Source organism: Xenopus laevis, chromosome 9_10L (assembly GCF_017654675.1).
Source record: "Xenopus laevis strain J_2021 chromosome 9_10L, Xenopus_laevis_v10.1, whole genome shotgun sequence".
In the NCBI taxonomy this organism is placed as follows: Eukaryota; Metazoa; Chordata; class Amphibia; order Anura; family Pipidae; genus Xenopus; species Xenopus laevis.
Genome location: NC_054387.1, coordinates 119,956,541 through 119,971,469, shown reverse-complemented (window position 1 = coordinate 119,971,469; position 14,929 = coordinate 119,956,541). Strand labels below are relative to the sequence as shown.

The 14,929-nt window shown below is 41.9% G+C and overlaps 2 protein-coding genes across 5 annotated transcripts in view; one reads left to right on the top strand and one right to left on the bottom strand.

The window, feature by feature from the left end:
• Window positions 1-14,929, bottom strand: part of LOC121398106 (tektin-4-like) — a 109,103-nt gene that overhangs the window by 20,506 nt on the left and 73,668 nt on the right. For 2 of the 4 annotated variants that reach the window (XR_005964106.1, XM_041576666.1), the window contains 2 exons: window positions 9,306-9,376; window positions 705-841 (listed from right to left, as the gene is read on the bottom strand). The exons of 1 other annotated variant lie outside the window; for it this stretch is intronic. The gene's annotated coding sequence lies outside the window, so the exon portion shown is untranslated. Of the gene's footprint in view, window positions 1-704; window positions 842-8,088; window positions 8,133-9,305; window positions 9,377-14,929 lie in introns of those variants that run through there. One more of the 4 variants, XR_005964107.1, reaches the window with a different exon arrangement.
• On the top strand, window positions 4,523-6,773 carry LOC121398103 (DNA-dependent metalloprotease SPRTN-like). Its single transcript, XM_041576661.1, has 3 exons — window positions 4,523-4,701; window positions 5,280-5,402; window positions 6,419-6,773. The coding sequence occupies exons 1-3, from the start codon at window positions 4,585-4,587 to the stop codon at window positions 6,620-6,622; spliced, it is 444 nt and encodes a 147-aa protein (XP_041432595.1). The 5' UTR covers window positions 4,523-4,584; the 3' UTR covers window positions 6,623-6,773.

Sequence of the window (14,929 nt, the reverse complement as noted above, 5' to 3'; positions counted from 1 at the left end):
AAGTTAACTTTTAGTATGATGTAGAGATTGATATTCTGAGGCATTTTGCAATTGGTTTGCATTTTTCATTACTTTTGAGTTATTTAGCTTTTTATTCAGCAGCTCTCCGGTTTGCAATTTCAGCAATCTGGTTGCTAGGGTCCTAATTACCTTAGCAACCATGCATTGATTTGAATAAGAGACTGATATATGATTAGGAGAGGGCCTCAACAGAAACAAGAGTAATAAAAAGTGGCAATAACAATAAATGTGTAGTCTTTCAGAGCATTTGTTTTATAGATGGGGTCAGTGACACCCATTTGAAAGCTGGAAGGCAAAAAATTCAAGAACTGTAAACAATAAATAATGAAGACCAACTGAAAAGTTGCTTAGAATTGGCCATTCTATAACATACTAAAAGTTAATTTAAAGGTGAATCACCCCTTTAAGGGGACCACATGGGACATAACTGTTCAGTGAGTTTGCAATTGATCCTCAGCATTCAGCTCAGATTCAAAAGCAACAGATATGACCCATGTGGTTCCTCCTCAAGTTTTTGCAGTAACGTACCTAGAGGAGGGCAGGCCCTGGCGCAAGACATGCAGCCAGGCCCCCCGCCCCCCTCCGTACGCCTGGAACCGCCTGGAATCACGAAGAAGTCCCTGGCCCAATCGCACCCCCTGCTCCGCCGGTAGTTACACCACTGAGTTTTTGATTACCAGGATTGGTTACCAGGGAGTTGAGGTGAAACTGGATGTCAGTGCTTTGATTGTTATTTCTTCCACACTTGTCGTCAAACTCATAGGCTTCCACCTTATACGAATAGTTCATCTCCAGGGCTTCATTAGCATCACAATTCTGCCTGCAAGAGAAAGAGGGCATTTGAGAATAATATGATAATCCCTGCCCTTGTACAAAATAATTTCCAGAACTGGCTAATAGGTATAGGATCCGAATTACGGAAAGGCCGCCTCCCATAGACTCTGTTTTATCTAAAGAAACCACATTTTTAAAAATGATTTCCTTTTTCTCTGTAATAATTAAACTTGTATCTTGTACTTGATCCAAACTAAGATATAATTGGGGTTATTTAATGTTTACATGATTTTCTAGTAGACATACTACCCTCAATTTACATATGCAAATTAGGATTCAGAATCTACCGTATCTTTTGCAAAGGATTCAGGGGTTCGGCTAAATCCAAAATAGTGGATTCGGTGCCTCCCTAATTTAATTTGGGACCCCAAACTATGTCACAGCACCATTCACATAATCTTGAAACTTGGATTGAATCTCAAGAAATTCAGAATTTTCAGAATCCCCCCCAGATGCAAATGGAATTGTTTTCAATAGATGCTCATTACTCGGCCAACTATGATCTTTTCTTTGCTCAGATGTAAACAGTGTTACATAACAAATCGTTACAATTAAAACCCGGGGACAAGGTCAATAAAAGGCACAGACTCATTTAGCTGATCAATATAATTAAGCAGTAATGAAGGAATAAGGTTATTACATGTAAATGTTAGGCAGGCTAATTAAGCAGAAGTTCTGATCTGCTGCCAGTAGACATCTGCCATATTCATATCATTAAAGGGGAACTCCGGCTTCTAAACCAAAATTTGATAGAGGCCACATAACACAGAAACCCCTAATATATCCATTACCGTTACCTGTTTCTTCAAAAAGTATGAATAAATGCCATTTTCTATGCCTAAATCCAGCTGTGTAACAGTTCTTCTCTTTCTGCATCATTTGAAATCCTGGCAGGGAAGGAGGGACTAAACACTGATGTTACAAATTGTAACAACTTCTCCACAGCTTACAGACAACATGCAGGAACTACGTAACCCACAATGCATTGTACTCGGATCTTCCTTTCCTTATTGAAATCACGTGTGCAGGGAATTGTGGGGTTTGGAGGATGCAGGCTTAGGACAGATGGCTGTTGATACAAAGTAACAGTAGTCAGCCAGCTCAGCAAAGTAGTCAGACTGATCAGCAGGAGAGCAGGGGGCTAGGCTTAAGGAACTGTTCCAAATTATTATAAATCATGAAAAATCTGCATGTATTTTAATTGATGTATACTGCAAAGTTGCTTGAAATTATGTTTACTTTTCAAAAAGGATATGTTTTTGAGGAGTTCCCCTTTAATGACTCGTCAGCAGGGTCGGACTGGGCCAGCGGGACTCCAGGAAAAAACCCTGTGGGCCCCTGCCAGCCCAGACCTGCTCCCCCAGAAAAGAGAGCTGCGGTGCATATTCTGCTCATCTTCTGCACACGGCACATTTGTGAAGGTAGGCAGGGGGCTGGTGTTCAGGAGGGGGCCCTGTGACATCGGCCCCAGTAGCCCCCGGGCCCCCAAGTACGACCCTGCTCGTCAGTAGCCCTATTCTGATTACTAAAGCAACCCCCTATCTTTCAGTTGTAGCCCTACAACCCAGGAATGGAACAGGAAGAGAATGGGAACAACCACAATACATGCAGACTACAATGGAGTTGCCCTCAAGATGCTCATGTACTGGATCTGTTTCTGGAAATAAATGGTTTGCTGTTCTGATGTACTTGACTTGATTGCAATGTAGTCACCTTTGATTTAAATGGTCCACGAAAGACTCATACTTTGACCTCTATCTGCTGAGGTAGGCAACAAAAAACTTGGAATTGGGTCTCTATTGTGTTTCATAAGAATTACTTGGATGAGTGAATCTGCGAGTCTAAGTCTTTGCCACTGAAAATAAAAGTGTCGTTGAGCCCATTTGTCACTACTGGAACTGTTAAAGGGGTGGTTTCACCGTTAACTTTTATTATGTTATAAAATGACACCTGCTGAATAAAAAGCTAAATAACTCAAAAATCACAAAGAATAAAAAATGAAAACCAAATGCAAGTTGTCTCAGAATATCAGTCTCTACACCAGTAGAACTTTAGCTGGTGATCAGTAGATCTCAAGACAATGAAAAATTTGAGTTTTTTATTTTTTAACCCGAAAATCTGAGTTTTGAATAAAAATAACCTTAAAAACTCAAATTATTCAGGTTAAATACAACTGGACCTTAAGTAAATCTGCCCCAAAATATTGATATACAAGATGTTTTATATAGTTGTGCAGGTGGTTACAAAAAGTCCAATTCTAGTGTTTGGATTAGAGGAAGATCTATTTCCTACCAATAACATAAGCTCACTGGTAAGATCCTCATGTGCTACCAGTTATAAGAAATCTTAAATAATGTTCTGGATAGCCCCCTCCTACACATCAGTTCATTCATTAATAAGTTCCTCCCCTTTAATGCACTTGTTTATAAAGCTGCTGGGAAACCAAGTAAATAACAGAAGACTCAATTAGATGTAAGTCTTAATATTGGCAAATCATTTTGTGCCTCATCCCTTACATATACCTATACCAAAAAAGAAAAAAAAATAGCTTCAAATGCTAGCGTCTGATTGGTCAGGCCTATGAACCTACTGATGGGACAAATATTCCAAATTGAGGGTTGGAAAAAAACATAAGAAAAAGAATGTTTCAGTAAAATTTGACATTAAAAATTGCTAATCATTTGCTAAAAGACAACAAGGTTTTAAAACACAGTGCCATTTCCCCAAATCTTTTCATTTAATGCAGGAATTTCTCAAAATGCTCGTGCAATAGCAGAAGTTGCAAAGTAGTGCCACATTTACATACACAGGTATATGTAACACCAAGGTATTTTAAGTCTGGTAATTATTTGCCCATTATAGCTGCATCAATAAATAGCGAATTTGGCCTTTAAAAGTGAAATGTTTCCGTTTAAGAGCGACAGGTTGCTGGAGTGAGCAGTTGTATGACATCACAGTGAGGCACCTCCAGCATGCACAGAATGTCATGTGACTTCATGTGACATCATAATGAGAAAAACCAACATTATCCAGTTGGTAAAGCAACTGCGTAGAGAGAGCACAAGTTGAGGGAGATGGGTGTATTTTTTTCTTCGCCGAATGGCTCCTCGGAGCAGATTTCGGAAATACATTCTCCTGATATTTGTACGACTCATGAACCTTCTGAAAACTCTTCAATCAATTCTCAGACTCGTGAGAATCCTTCTGTGGCTTGTCCGACTGATGCGGATCTTGGGGTGACTCAACCAGATCTTGAACGTCTGTCTGTTGTCGATCCATATTGGGAGGTGCTGGACCCCAAACCTGATATCCACGCCCTATTCCATGAATATAATAGGAAGTTCTTTCGTGGACAGCTGCCTCCAATTGACCTTAAATGGAGCAACAGGTTAAGCTTGTAAGTCAGAAACGAATGTGCTTTGTTGTTTATAGACCTTGGGGGACAATCTGTATCACTGTCACTACTATACAGCGTCACACCCCAACTTTACTAGCCTGGTAAGATGCACAGGAGGTAGAGATATGTATGTGCAAGAGCTGGAGCGCTGTTAGTTTTCTGTTAAATGCTCATATGCACTCGCTCCATGCATTAGTCTGTCATTATCTGCCTTCTGCAAAGCAAATCTACTAACAAGGGCACAACAAGTACCTACATACTGGCTGTACAGGGCAGCGACTGGAACAAGACAAGTACAGTAACATATAAATAGTGTTTATTCTCAAATCTGCATGATTTTCTTTTTCAGAAATGCTGGATATTTCAAATGTGAGGCTATCAGCAGAAGATGCAGCATTCGACTGAACAAGCCTCTCCTTGATTTACGGTCAAGGAAAGATACAGTGGAAGTAAGTTGTGTCTTTTTGTTGTGTCTTTTTGTAGTAACTGTCAGCAGTCCGTTTCTCTACATGCAGGATTGAATTCTTACAGTTAGCTCTGATCAGTCATTACTCTGTGTTGCTTTAGATCATGTATCTGAGCCAAATTCCAGACATCTCCTGCTACAATAGTCAATAAGAGTTAAAAGGAGATAGGGAACCAATTCTGTCTTTATTTTTGGGTCTCAAAGTGGAATGTCAGATTCAGTCTGGGTCCTATTAAACAGCAGGTTAAGAAACCCTATATTATATGATGGGAATGTTCTCCTGCTGACACAGCAGCCCCATGGCACAAGTCAGTTGATGTTTAAGATCAACATTTCTCATTCCTTTTCTCCTGACCTGATGCCACAAAATGGTTTAGTAGAGGAGACTCACAATTTAAAATAAAGACAGATGTGACCCGCTTAAATATGTTTCCTTTCTTTTATTCCCTTATGGAATTAGATATATTTGTGCATGTGAATAGAGTTCCATACAAAGATGTGATGTATTTTCTATACATGACGACAGAACAAGTAATATTGGGGCTGTTTCTCCCCCTACAGACGCTCCTGCATGAAATGATCCACTACTACCAGCGTATCAATGGTACCCGCATCTTAGACCATGGGCCGGAATTTCAGTATCACATGGAGCGTATCAATAGAGAAAGTGGAGCAGATGTTACGGTAAGTGCTTTCAGACATTAAATTATTCCGATAAAATCCAAACAAGTATTTTACATGAGAAATTCTCCATCAGCTGGGAGTAGGATGGTAAAGAAAAATTTCAGTTTAGCATTTTGCTTCTGGACGAAGGTAAAGTGCCCCAAAATTCCTATAAAGCTCTTGTTCTGCTGCTTGTTTATAATAAATAGTTATTGGACTTTACCTTACTGCTGAGTTATATTCAGTTGAATAATCTAGATCAGTACTGCCCACATTAAAGGGGGCCTATATATCAATCGTATTAAAGGAGTTGTTCCCCTTCCACAACTCAGTTCAGATATTCGATTCTTTTAATAAATAACCCCTCGGTTGAATTTAGAGTATATTCAAATTTAAAGGAGTTTAAAAAAAACAACTCGCATTAATTCGAAATTTGACCCATGATAAATGTGCCTCTAAATGTTGCAAAACTGTAACAGTTCAGAATGTACACCTGAATTACTGACCTGCCAGACTGAAACACCAGTTTCTGGAAGGTGAACAATCCCTTTAAAATGATGACACCATTAGTGATGTGCAGCTGGCCCGATACCCACGGGACCCATGGGTTTACCCGCGGGTTGGGCAGGTATGACCCGACCTCACACTCTTCTTCGCGGGTGGTCACCGTCAAATGCCGGCTTCCGGGTTCTTCTTTTATAGACGCTGCACCTGCTCGCTCCACCCCTTTTGTAACATAATCGGCGGGGCTCTAAAGGGAACCCGGAAGTCGGGCTCGGGCCGGCGTGGGTGGTGGGAGGGCGGATGTGGGTTGGAGAAATACCGACCCACACATCACTAGACAACATGTACATTAGTCAATGGCACAAACAGGCAGGATGAAAGGCAGAAAGATTCCTAAAGGGCCACAGAGTCCTCCATATTGTTACATGTAACCACTGGCTCTCCAGCCCTAATCATGTGCGATTGTACGATTATATTCTACCTGCTGAATCCCCAGTTCCAGGTTTTGTGATATTTCTCTTGTTATTTTATAGATCGATCATGATTTCTATGATGAATACGAGTCACTGAAGCGCCACAGTTGGAGATGCAATGGCCCCTGTGCACAAGTAGTGAGACGGGTAATGGACAGGACTCCGTATTCCAAGGGGCACAAGCGCGAATGTGGAGGAGAGTTTATAAAGATCCAAGAGCCTGACGATAGTCCTCCAAACAAGAGAATGAGATTGGACCAATAGAGTCACTTTGGGAATATTATAGAGACTTTGTCCTTGGCTAATATGCTGCTAACAACTGTTTTGCCAGAATATAAGGCAGTGGCACAAAAATGGCCAAGTTCTCAGCTGCTGAAAAGAAGAGGCTGATATCCAGATAGGCCTCATGACTGACTATTGCCATGGGCAGTGCATTGTGCCAAAAATGTGCCAAGAAAACGACAATGAGCAGCTATAAGATTATTATTGACTTACTTTTATAAGGCATGGGCCCAGTGCAAGCAAGAAGAACAAAACTTGCTGCTGAACTGGCCAGTAGAAGGGATACAAGTTGGATACTGTGACTATTCCAATGGATATAGAAATCACATCAAGAGTCACACAGAGTCTAAACAAGGAATAGACACAACTGAATGGAATAGTATCCCTGATGCCCCTTCTTGCCTACAGCACTTGGCACAGCGTTGAACTATGGAAAATGAAATACTATCCAGACATGACCTGCAAGAAGTTAATGTAGCAGATAGATCAGTGAATTACGTTTTCACCATCCTTTAACGTTAAAAATATTTTCAATTTTACAATATACTTTTTTAACAAACAATTTAAAATCCTTGTTCTGCTTTCATTTATCTGCAATGATTGTGACATTAACTAGTGTGGTTTATGCACAAATTATAAGTCCATCGTCCTAGGTAAGAGCACTGGGGAGCTTTGAGTCCCCAGTGCTCATTAGGATGGGGTTGGGCAACAAGTCGCCCCTGAAATTTTGCTGCCTTATTTTACACAGGGACTAAGTTTTACCTGCAACCTACATGCTGCCTTCAAGGTTAAAACTCCCAAAATCGGTTGCCCTTTTATTGGCCACCAGTTGGACCACTGCTGGAAAGGGTTGGAGCTACAACATGGAGCTGGCCACTGCTTCTGTATGAATTATAACAAACAGGTCTGGACTGGGAGTCAAAATAGGCCCTGGCAATCCAATACAGGCCCAATCAGCGACTCACCAGCCCACTAAATAGTGACTTTCTATGGCATCTTATGGCAGCCCCTCTGGCATTTGCCAGAACCCACAGATTGCCAGTCCGAGCCTGATAACAAACAAGGGAAAGTTGTGCTCACCACTCATTTTTAAAACCATCAAGCAGGGGTGCAATGAGCTTGTGACCACAAAATTCATTATATGTGTGTGTGTGTGTGTGTGTGTGTGTGTGTATGTATATATATATCCAGTCCTGTTAGGTGCACTATTAACAAAAACAGCAACTGCCTGGGTGGTGGTCAAAACCATTATACATACTTTACCATACATTTTATTTCAACATTTCGGCTCCATCACTCGGGCCATCTTCCTGAAGATGGCCGAGTGATGGAGCCGAAACTTTGAAATAAAATTCAATCCTGATTTTTCACTTAAGAAGTCCTTGGAGTGCGGTTATTTTTGGTAATATATATATACTGTATAGCCATATCCATACACACACTTACCCTAGCAACCAGGAAGTAACAGAGAGTGGAATTAGAATATTGGGGCCTAAACAGGAACAAAAGTAACAGTAATTATAAAATTGTAACATCACAGAGCAATAGACTTTTGGCTGATGGGGGCAGTGACCGCTGTTTGAGAGCTACAAATAATTTAGAAAAAGTAAAAAATGAAGACCAATTGAACAGTTGGGGGCCGATTCATCAATAGTCGAATATCGAGGGTTAATTAACCCTTGATATTCGACTGGGAACTAAAATCGTTGGACTTCGAATATTGATATCGTTCGACTTCGATATATCGATCGATCGAAGGATTTTTCGTTCGATCGCACGATTAAATCCTTAGAATCGAACGATTCGAAGGATTTGAATCCAACGATCGAAGGAAAATCCTTCGATCAAAAAATCACAGGCAAGCCTATGGGGACCTTCCCCATAGGCTAACATTGACTTCGGTAGGTTTTATCTACCGAAGTAGGTGGTCGAAGTATTTTTTAAAGAGACAGTACTTCGATTATCGAATGGTCGAATAGTCGAACGATTTTTACTTCGAATCGTTCGAATTCGAACGAATTTAACCAATTCGATGGTCGAAGTACCCAAAAAATACTTCGAAATTCGAAGTTTTTTACATTCGAATTCTTCACTCGAATTTTGTAAATCTGCCCCTTGGTAATAGGATATTCTATAACATGCTAAACGTTAAAGGCGAACAAACCCCTTTAATAATTATGCAAAAATCTCTTCTCTTCTGCTGTGAAACTAATCGAAGCTTGGGTTCAGGTTTCAAACATGCCTCTCTGATGGGGGGCTAGAATCAGTTTTTTCCAAAGGGTGTTCCTGCGGTTTCCCCACTGATTTGTTGTTGAAGGGATATTGTCTTCAGGTATTTACTTTCCAGTACACAAGGTGGAGTGAAGCTTGTGTCATCGCCCCGCAAACTAATGGAACAACAGAAAGGCCATGGCCCACCCTGTTTTAGGCCACACAAATATCAGTAGCTTTACTCATATTCTACTAATAAACCACCTGCAACTGCCTGAGTTTGCATATGCAAATCAGGAACGTTAAGTGGAAAAGAGAAGGTGTGGCTAAAGAATTTCTAATTCCTTGTTTTGTGACAAGTCACATGATTTTAAGGATTTAGTTTGGCTGGATTTACCATGTTAAAATAAAACCTGCTGTAATATACACGTTAAAGCAATAAGTGACATGATACCGTATCTGCTGAGCTGTTTGATCCAACGTCCTTTTCAGAAGTTCTTGAACATTTCGGATCAGGTCCACCTCCTAAGTGAGGCAAAAACACTTGGTTATCCTTAAATAAAAGTCTTTCTACCTCCTCCACCCCTCCAAACAATAAGAATCATCTGCTTTCGGGTAACAATCAGAGTAAGCCAATATCTGTTGAATCTGAAAGCCAAGTCTTCATGCAAACAGGACAGGATAATGGGTCAGCCCACACCAGGGCCGGAACTAGGGGTAGGCAGAGTAGGCACGTGCCTAGGGCGCAAAGGTGGAGGGGCGCCAGGTACGTGCTTACTCCTACCCCTAGTCCGGTCCCTTCTCTGCCGACCGTCCATCTTTTCGCATACACGAACGCATGCATTGATTCGCGCATGCGCAGAAGCGTCTCTGCGCTGAAGCGTCTTTTCGCGCATGCGCAGAAGCGCGCAACTAGCCGGCGCAGCAGCCTGGCAGGCTGCCTAGGGCGCCTGCCTGGCTTGGCCCGGCTCTGGCCCACACTCACACTTCTACACTTGTATAAACCTTACATGGAATCAGGGGGCCCTCCCAAAATTGCCAACCAGGAGAAGGGGTCCTTATTACTTGTATCACTCACTGTATAAAAGATGTATTTTGGGTTGCCCAGACCATGTGCAGCTTCCTTACAGCCTGATGGAGGCTCTGCCCCCCAAAATCTCACCAACCACTCATTTGGCTAGTCTAGATGCGGGACAGTATGACGTTTGTATGTGAGTGTTGGGATGTAAAACACACCTCAGTGGATACAGGCGGGGGCCGTACGTGGGCCAAAATGGGAACAAATTCTAAATATACACTGACAACCCTCCCACTGTCATTGTGCTTCAAGTCTCTACACTGGGTGCTGGGAGTTACAGGATGGCTGGGAGTTAGCGAATGCTGGGAGTTACAGGATGGCTGGGAGTTAGCAGATGCTGGGAGGTAGCGGATGCTGGGAGTTACAGGATGGCTGGGAGTTACTGGATGCTGGGAGTTAGTGTACGCTGGAAGTTACAGGATGGCTGGGAGTTACAGGATGTCAGGGAGTTACAGGATGGCTGGGAGTTAGCATATGCTGGGAGTTACAGGATGGCTAGGAGTAAGGGGATGCTGGGAATTACAGGAAGGTTGGGAGTTAGCGGATGCTGGGAGTTAGTGGATGCTGGAAGTTAGCGGATGCTGGGAGTTACAGGATGGCTGGGAGTTACAGGATGGCAGGGAGTTAGCGGATGGCTGGGAGTCAGCAGATGCTCAGAGTTACAGGATGGCTAGAAATAAGGGGATGCTAGGAGTTACAGGGTGGCTGGGAGTTAGCGGATGCTTGTAGTTACAGGATGGCTGGGAGTTACAGGATGTCAGGGAGTTAGCGGATGGCTGGGAGTTACAGGATGGCTAGGAGTAAGGGGATGCTGGGAGTTACAGGAAGGTTGGGAGTTAGCGGATGCTGGCAGTTAGTGGATGCTGGGAGTTACAGGATGGCTGGGAGACAGGATGGCAGGGAGTTAGGGGATGGCTGGGAGTTAGCAGATGCTGGGAGTTACAGGATGGCTAGGAATAAGGGGATGCTAGGAGTTACAGGGTGGATGGGAGTTAGCGGATGCTTGGAGTTACAGGATGGCTGGGAGTTACTGGATGCTTGGAGTTAGTGTACGCTGGAAGTTACAGGATGGCTGGGAGAAACAGGATGGCTGGGAGTTACAGGATGTCAGGGAGTTAGCGGATGGCTGGGAGTTACAGGATGGCTGGGAGTTAGTGGATGCTGGGAGTTACAGGGTGGCTGGGAGTTAGTGGATGCTTGGAGTTACAGGATGGCTGGGAGTTAACAGATGCTGGGAGTTAGCAGTCACTGGAAGTTACAGGATGGCTGGGAATTAGCAGGGGCTGAGAGTTACAGGACGGCTCAGAGTTACAGGATGGCTGGGAGTTACAGGATGGCTGGGAGTTAGCAGATGGCTGGGAGAAAGTGGATGCTGGGAGTTAGCAGATGATGGGAGTTACAGGTTTACTGGGAGTTACAGGATGGCTGGGAGTTACAGGATGCTGGAATTTACAGGATGGATGAGAGTTACAGGATGGCTGGGAGTTACAGGATGGCTGGGAGTTAGTACAACTACAGTGGGGTTGCTGTAAATTGGAAGTCCCTGATTTAGGAAACCTCCTCGAAGACAAGTGGCCAACATTTCCAATCTCCCCAGGGTCTCTCTCATCCAGCTCTGGCCCTGGGGCCCCACTATTTGCATTCTGTGAGGGTCCCATAATGGCGATTGACCGTATAACTGCCCAAATGTGTGATAAAGATATAACACAACAGAAACAGTACCCTGATCCTGCCTCTAGGCAGGTATGGGACCTGTTGTCAAAATGCTGAGGACCTGGAGTTTTCCAGATAAGGGATCTTTCTGTCATTTGGATCTCCATAATTTAAGTGGCAGATTAATCAAGGGTCGAAGTGAATATACGAATTTTTAAATTCAAATTTTCAAGGTTTTTTTTGTAGAATTCGGCTAGGCAATAGTTAAAATTCGATTCAAATTTTAAAAAAGATTCTAATTAGATTTTTTAAATTATCATGTGCTGGCCCTTTAAGAATTCGAATTTGACTTTGCCACCTTAAACCTGCCGAATTGTTGTTTTAGCCTATGGGGGACGTACTGGGATCAATTTGCAGTTGTTTGCAGTCTTCATGAAAAATCGTTTTTTTTTTGTTTAAAGAGGAAAAAAAAACTCGAATAAAATTCGATTCGAGTTTGCGGGTTGATTCCATTCACCCGAGTTTGAAAAATTCTCATTTTTTGATACATTTCAATTGATCGTTTTTTATTCTAATTTCGAGTGTATGGGAGTTTTTACAAACTCCCACAAACTCTTAGCCAATGGGTGACCTCCTAGAACTTATTTGGAGTCAATTGGTGGGAAAAACATTGAACCAAATTCGATCAAATGCGCTATTCCTTCGATTCGTACGATTCAAATTCGCCGAATATGGACCTATTCGATCGAAAACAGATCTATTCGACCAAAAAAAACTTCAACTTAATTTCGATTGGTCCTTTTGAATTCGAATTTTTTTTCAATTTCAAATTCAACCCTTGTTAATATGCCCCTTAAATTTGACTCTTGATAAATCTGCCCTTTAAAGGCTCCCATAGATGTAGAGATCCGCTCATCAATGTCGCCAAACGAGGTGGGCGATATCGGGCTGATCCTAGGGCCCAATAATCGGATCAGAATGGATCTGATACAGGCGGTTAAATTTTTATTTATGAAAATTTTCATAAAATATGACATTACTTGAGTATTTGTCGATGGGATTTTATAACCTGCCCGATCGAGATTTGGCCGACTTTCGATCGTGGAAGCCTGTCAGATGGCCCCACACATGACTCAGTCTGTCGGCAGCTTTTTTCGGCCCGTGTATGGGGGCCTTAAGTCTGATAAAAAGTAAAAAAAAAAAAAAAAGTAAAACATTTAAACATCAAACAAACCCAATGGGATTGTCTTGCCGTTAGTAAAGGTAAATTATGGCTTAGTTGGGAGAAAGTGTAAGCAGGGGCAGAACTATAGAAGAACTAAACCCTGGGGCTGCAGGGGACACAAGTGGTACCAAATAATGACCAATTGCAACAAAACAGGACAACCTCTGGATATGGTGGGGACCCAAAAACAAACTTGCCCTGCGCCACAGAGTAAAATGTACATTTACATATATAGAAACTTGGAATGTGCCTTACCGTTTTGACAAAATGCAATTATTTAATTTAGGGATGCACCTAATCCAGGATTTGGTTCGGGATTAGTCAAGGATTAAGCCTTCTTCAGCAGGCCAAATCCTTCTGCCCGGCCGAACCGAATCCTAATTCTCATCGCGTGACTTTTTGTCACAAGACAAGGAAGTAAAAAAAATGGTTTCCCCTTCCCACCCCTAATTTGCGTATGCGAATTAAGATTCGGTTAAGCCGTATCTTTTGCAAAGGATTCAGGGGTTCGGAACAATCCAAAATAGTGTATTCGGTGCATCCCTAATTTAATTTGGGACCCCAAACTATGTCACAGCACCATTCACATAATCTTGAAACTTGCCTTGAATCTCAAGAAATTCTGAATTTTCAGAATCCACCCCAGATGCAAATCATGAAAAATCTGCATATATTTTAATTGATGTATACTGCAAAGTTGCTTGAAATTATGCTTACTTTTTAAAAGGTTTATGGTTTTGAGGAGTTCCCCTTTAATGACTCGTCAGCAGGGTCGGACTGGGCCAGCGGGACTCCAGGTAAAAACCCAGTGGGCCCCTGCCAGCTCAGACCTGCTCCCCCAGAAAAGAGAGCTGCGGTGCATATTCTGCTCATCGTCTGCACACGGCACATTTGTGAAGGTAGGCAGGGGGCTGATGTTCAGGAGGGGGCCCTGTGACAGCACCCCTGGTAGGCCCCCAGTATGACCCTGCTCGTCAGTAGCCCTATTCTGATTACTAAAGGAACCCCCCTATCTTTCAGTTGTAGCCCTACAACCCAGGAATGGAACAGGAAGAGAATGGGAACAACCACAATACATGCAGACTACAATGGAGTTGCCCTCAAGATGCTCATGTACTGGATCTGTTTCTGGAAATAAACTGTTTGCTGTTCTGATGTACTTGACTTGATCGCAATGTAGGCACCTTTGATTTAAATGGTCCATGAAAGACTCATACTTTGACCTCTATCTGCTGAGGTAGGCAACAAAAAACTTGGAATTGGGTCTCTATTGTGTTTCATAAGAATTGCTTGGATGAGAGCATCTGAATAAAAAGCGAAATAACTCAAAAATCACAAAGAATAAAAAATGAAAACCAAATGCAAGTTGTCTCAGAATATCAGTCTCTACACCAGTAGACCTTTAGCTGGTGATCAGTAGATCTCAAGACAATGAAAAATTTGAGTTTTTTATTTTTAACCCGAAAATTTGAGTTTTGAATAAAAATTATTTTCCAGGTTAAATACAACTGGACCTTTAGTAAATCTGCCCCAAAATATTGATATAAAAGATGTTTTATATAGTTGTGCAGGTGGTAACAAAAAGTCCAATTCTAGTGTCTGGATTAGAGGAAGATCTATTTCCTACCAATAACATAAGCTCACTGGTAAGATCCTCATGTGCTACCGGTTATAAGAAATCCCAAATAATGTTCTGGATAGCCCCCTCCTACACATCAGTTCATTCATTAATAAGTTCCTACCCTTTAATGTACTTATTTATGAAGCTGCTGGGAAACCAAGTAAATAACAGAAGACTCAATTAGATGTAAGTCTTAATATTGGCAAATCATTTTGTGCCTCATCCCTTACATATACCTATACCAAAAAGAATAAAAAAATAGCTTCAAATGCTAGCGTCTGATTGGTCAGGCCCATGAACCTACTGATGGGACAAATATTTCAAATTGAGGGTTGGAAAAAAAACATAAGAAAAAGAATGTTCCAAAACATTTGACTTTAAAAATCGCTACTCATTTGCTAAAAGACAACAAGGTTTTAAAACACAATGCCATTTCCCCAAATCTTTTTATTTAATGCAGGAATTTCTCAAAATACTAGTGCAATAGCAGAAGTTGCAAAG

Coding starts and splice junctions, on each gene's coding strand:
- LOC121398103 (XM_041576661.1), top strand. CDS start 4,585: ATGATTTTCTTTTTCAGAAATGCTGGATATTTCAAATGTGAGGCTATC. Junction 4,702..5,279: donor CAAGGAAAGATACAGTGGAA/GTAAGTTGTGTC, acceptor CTCCCCCTACAG/ACGCTCCTGCATGAAATGAT. Junction 5,403..6,418: donor AAAGTGGAGCAGATGTTACG/GTAAGTGCTTTC, acceptor GTTATTTTATAG/ATCGATCATGATTTCTATGA.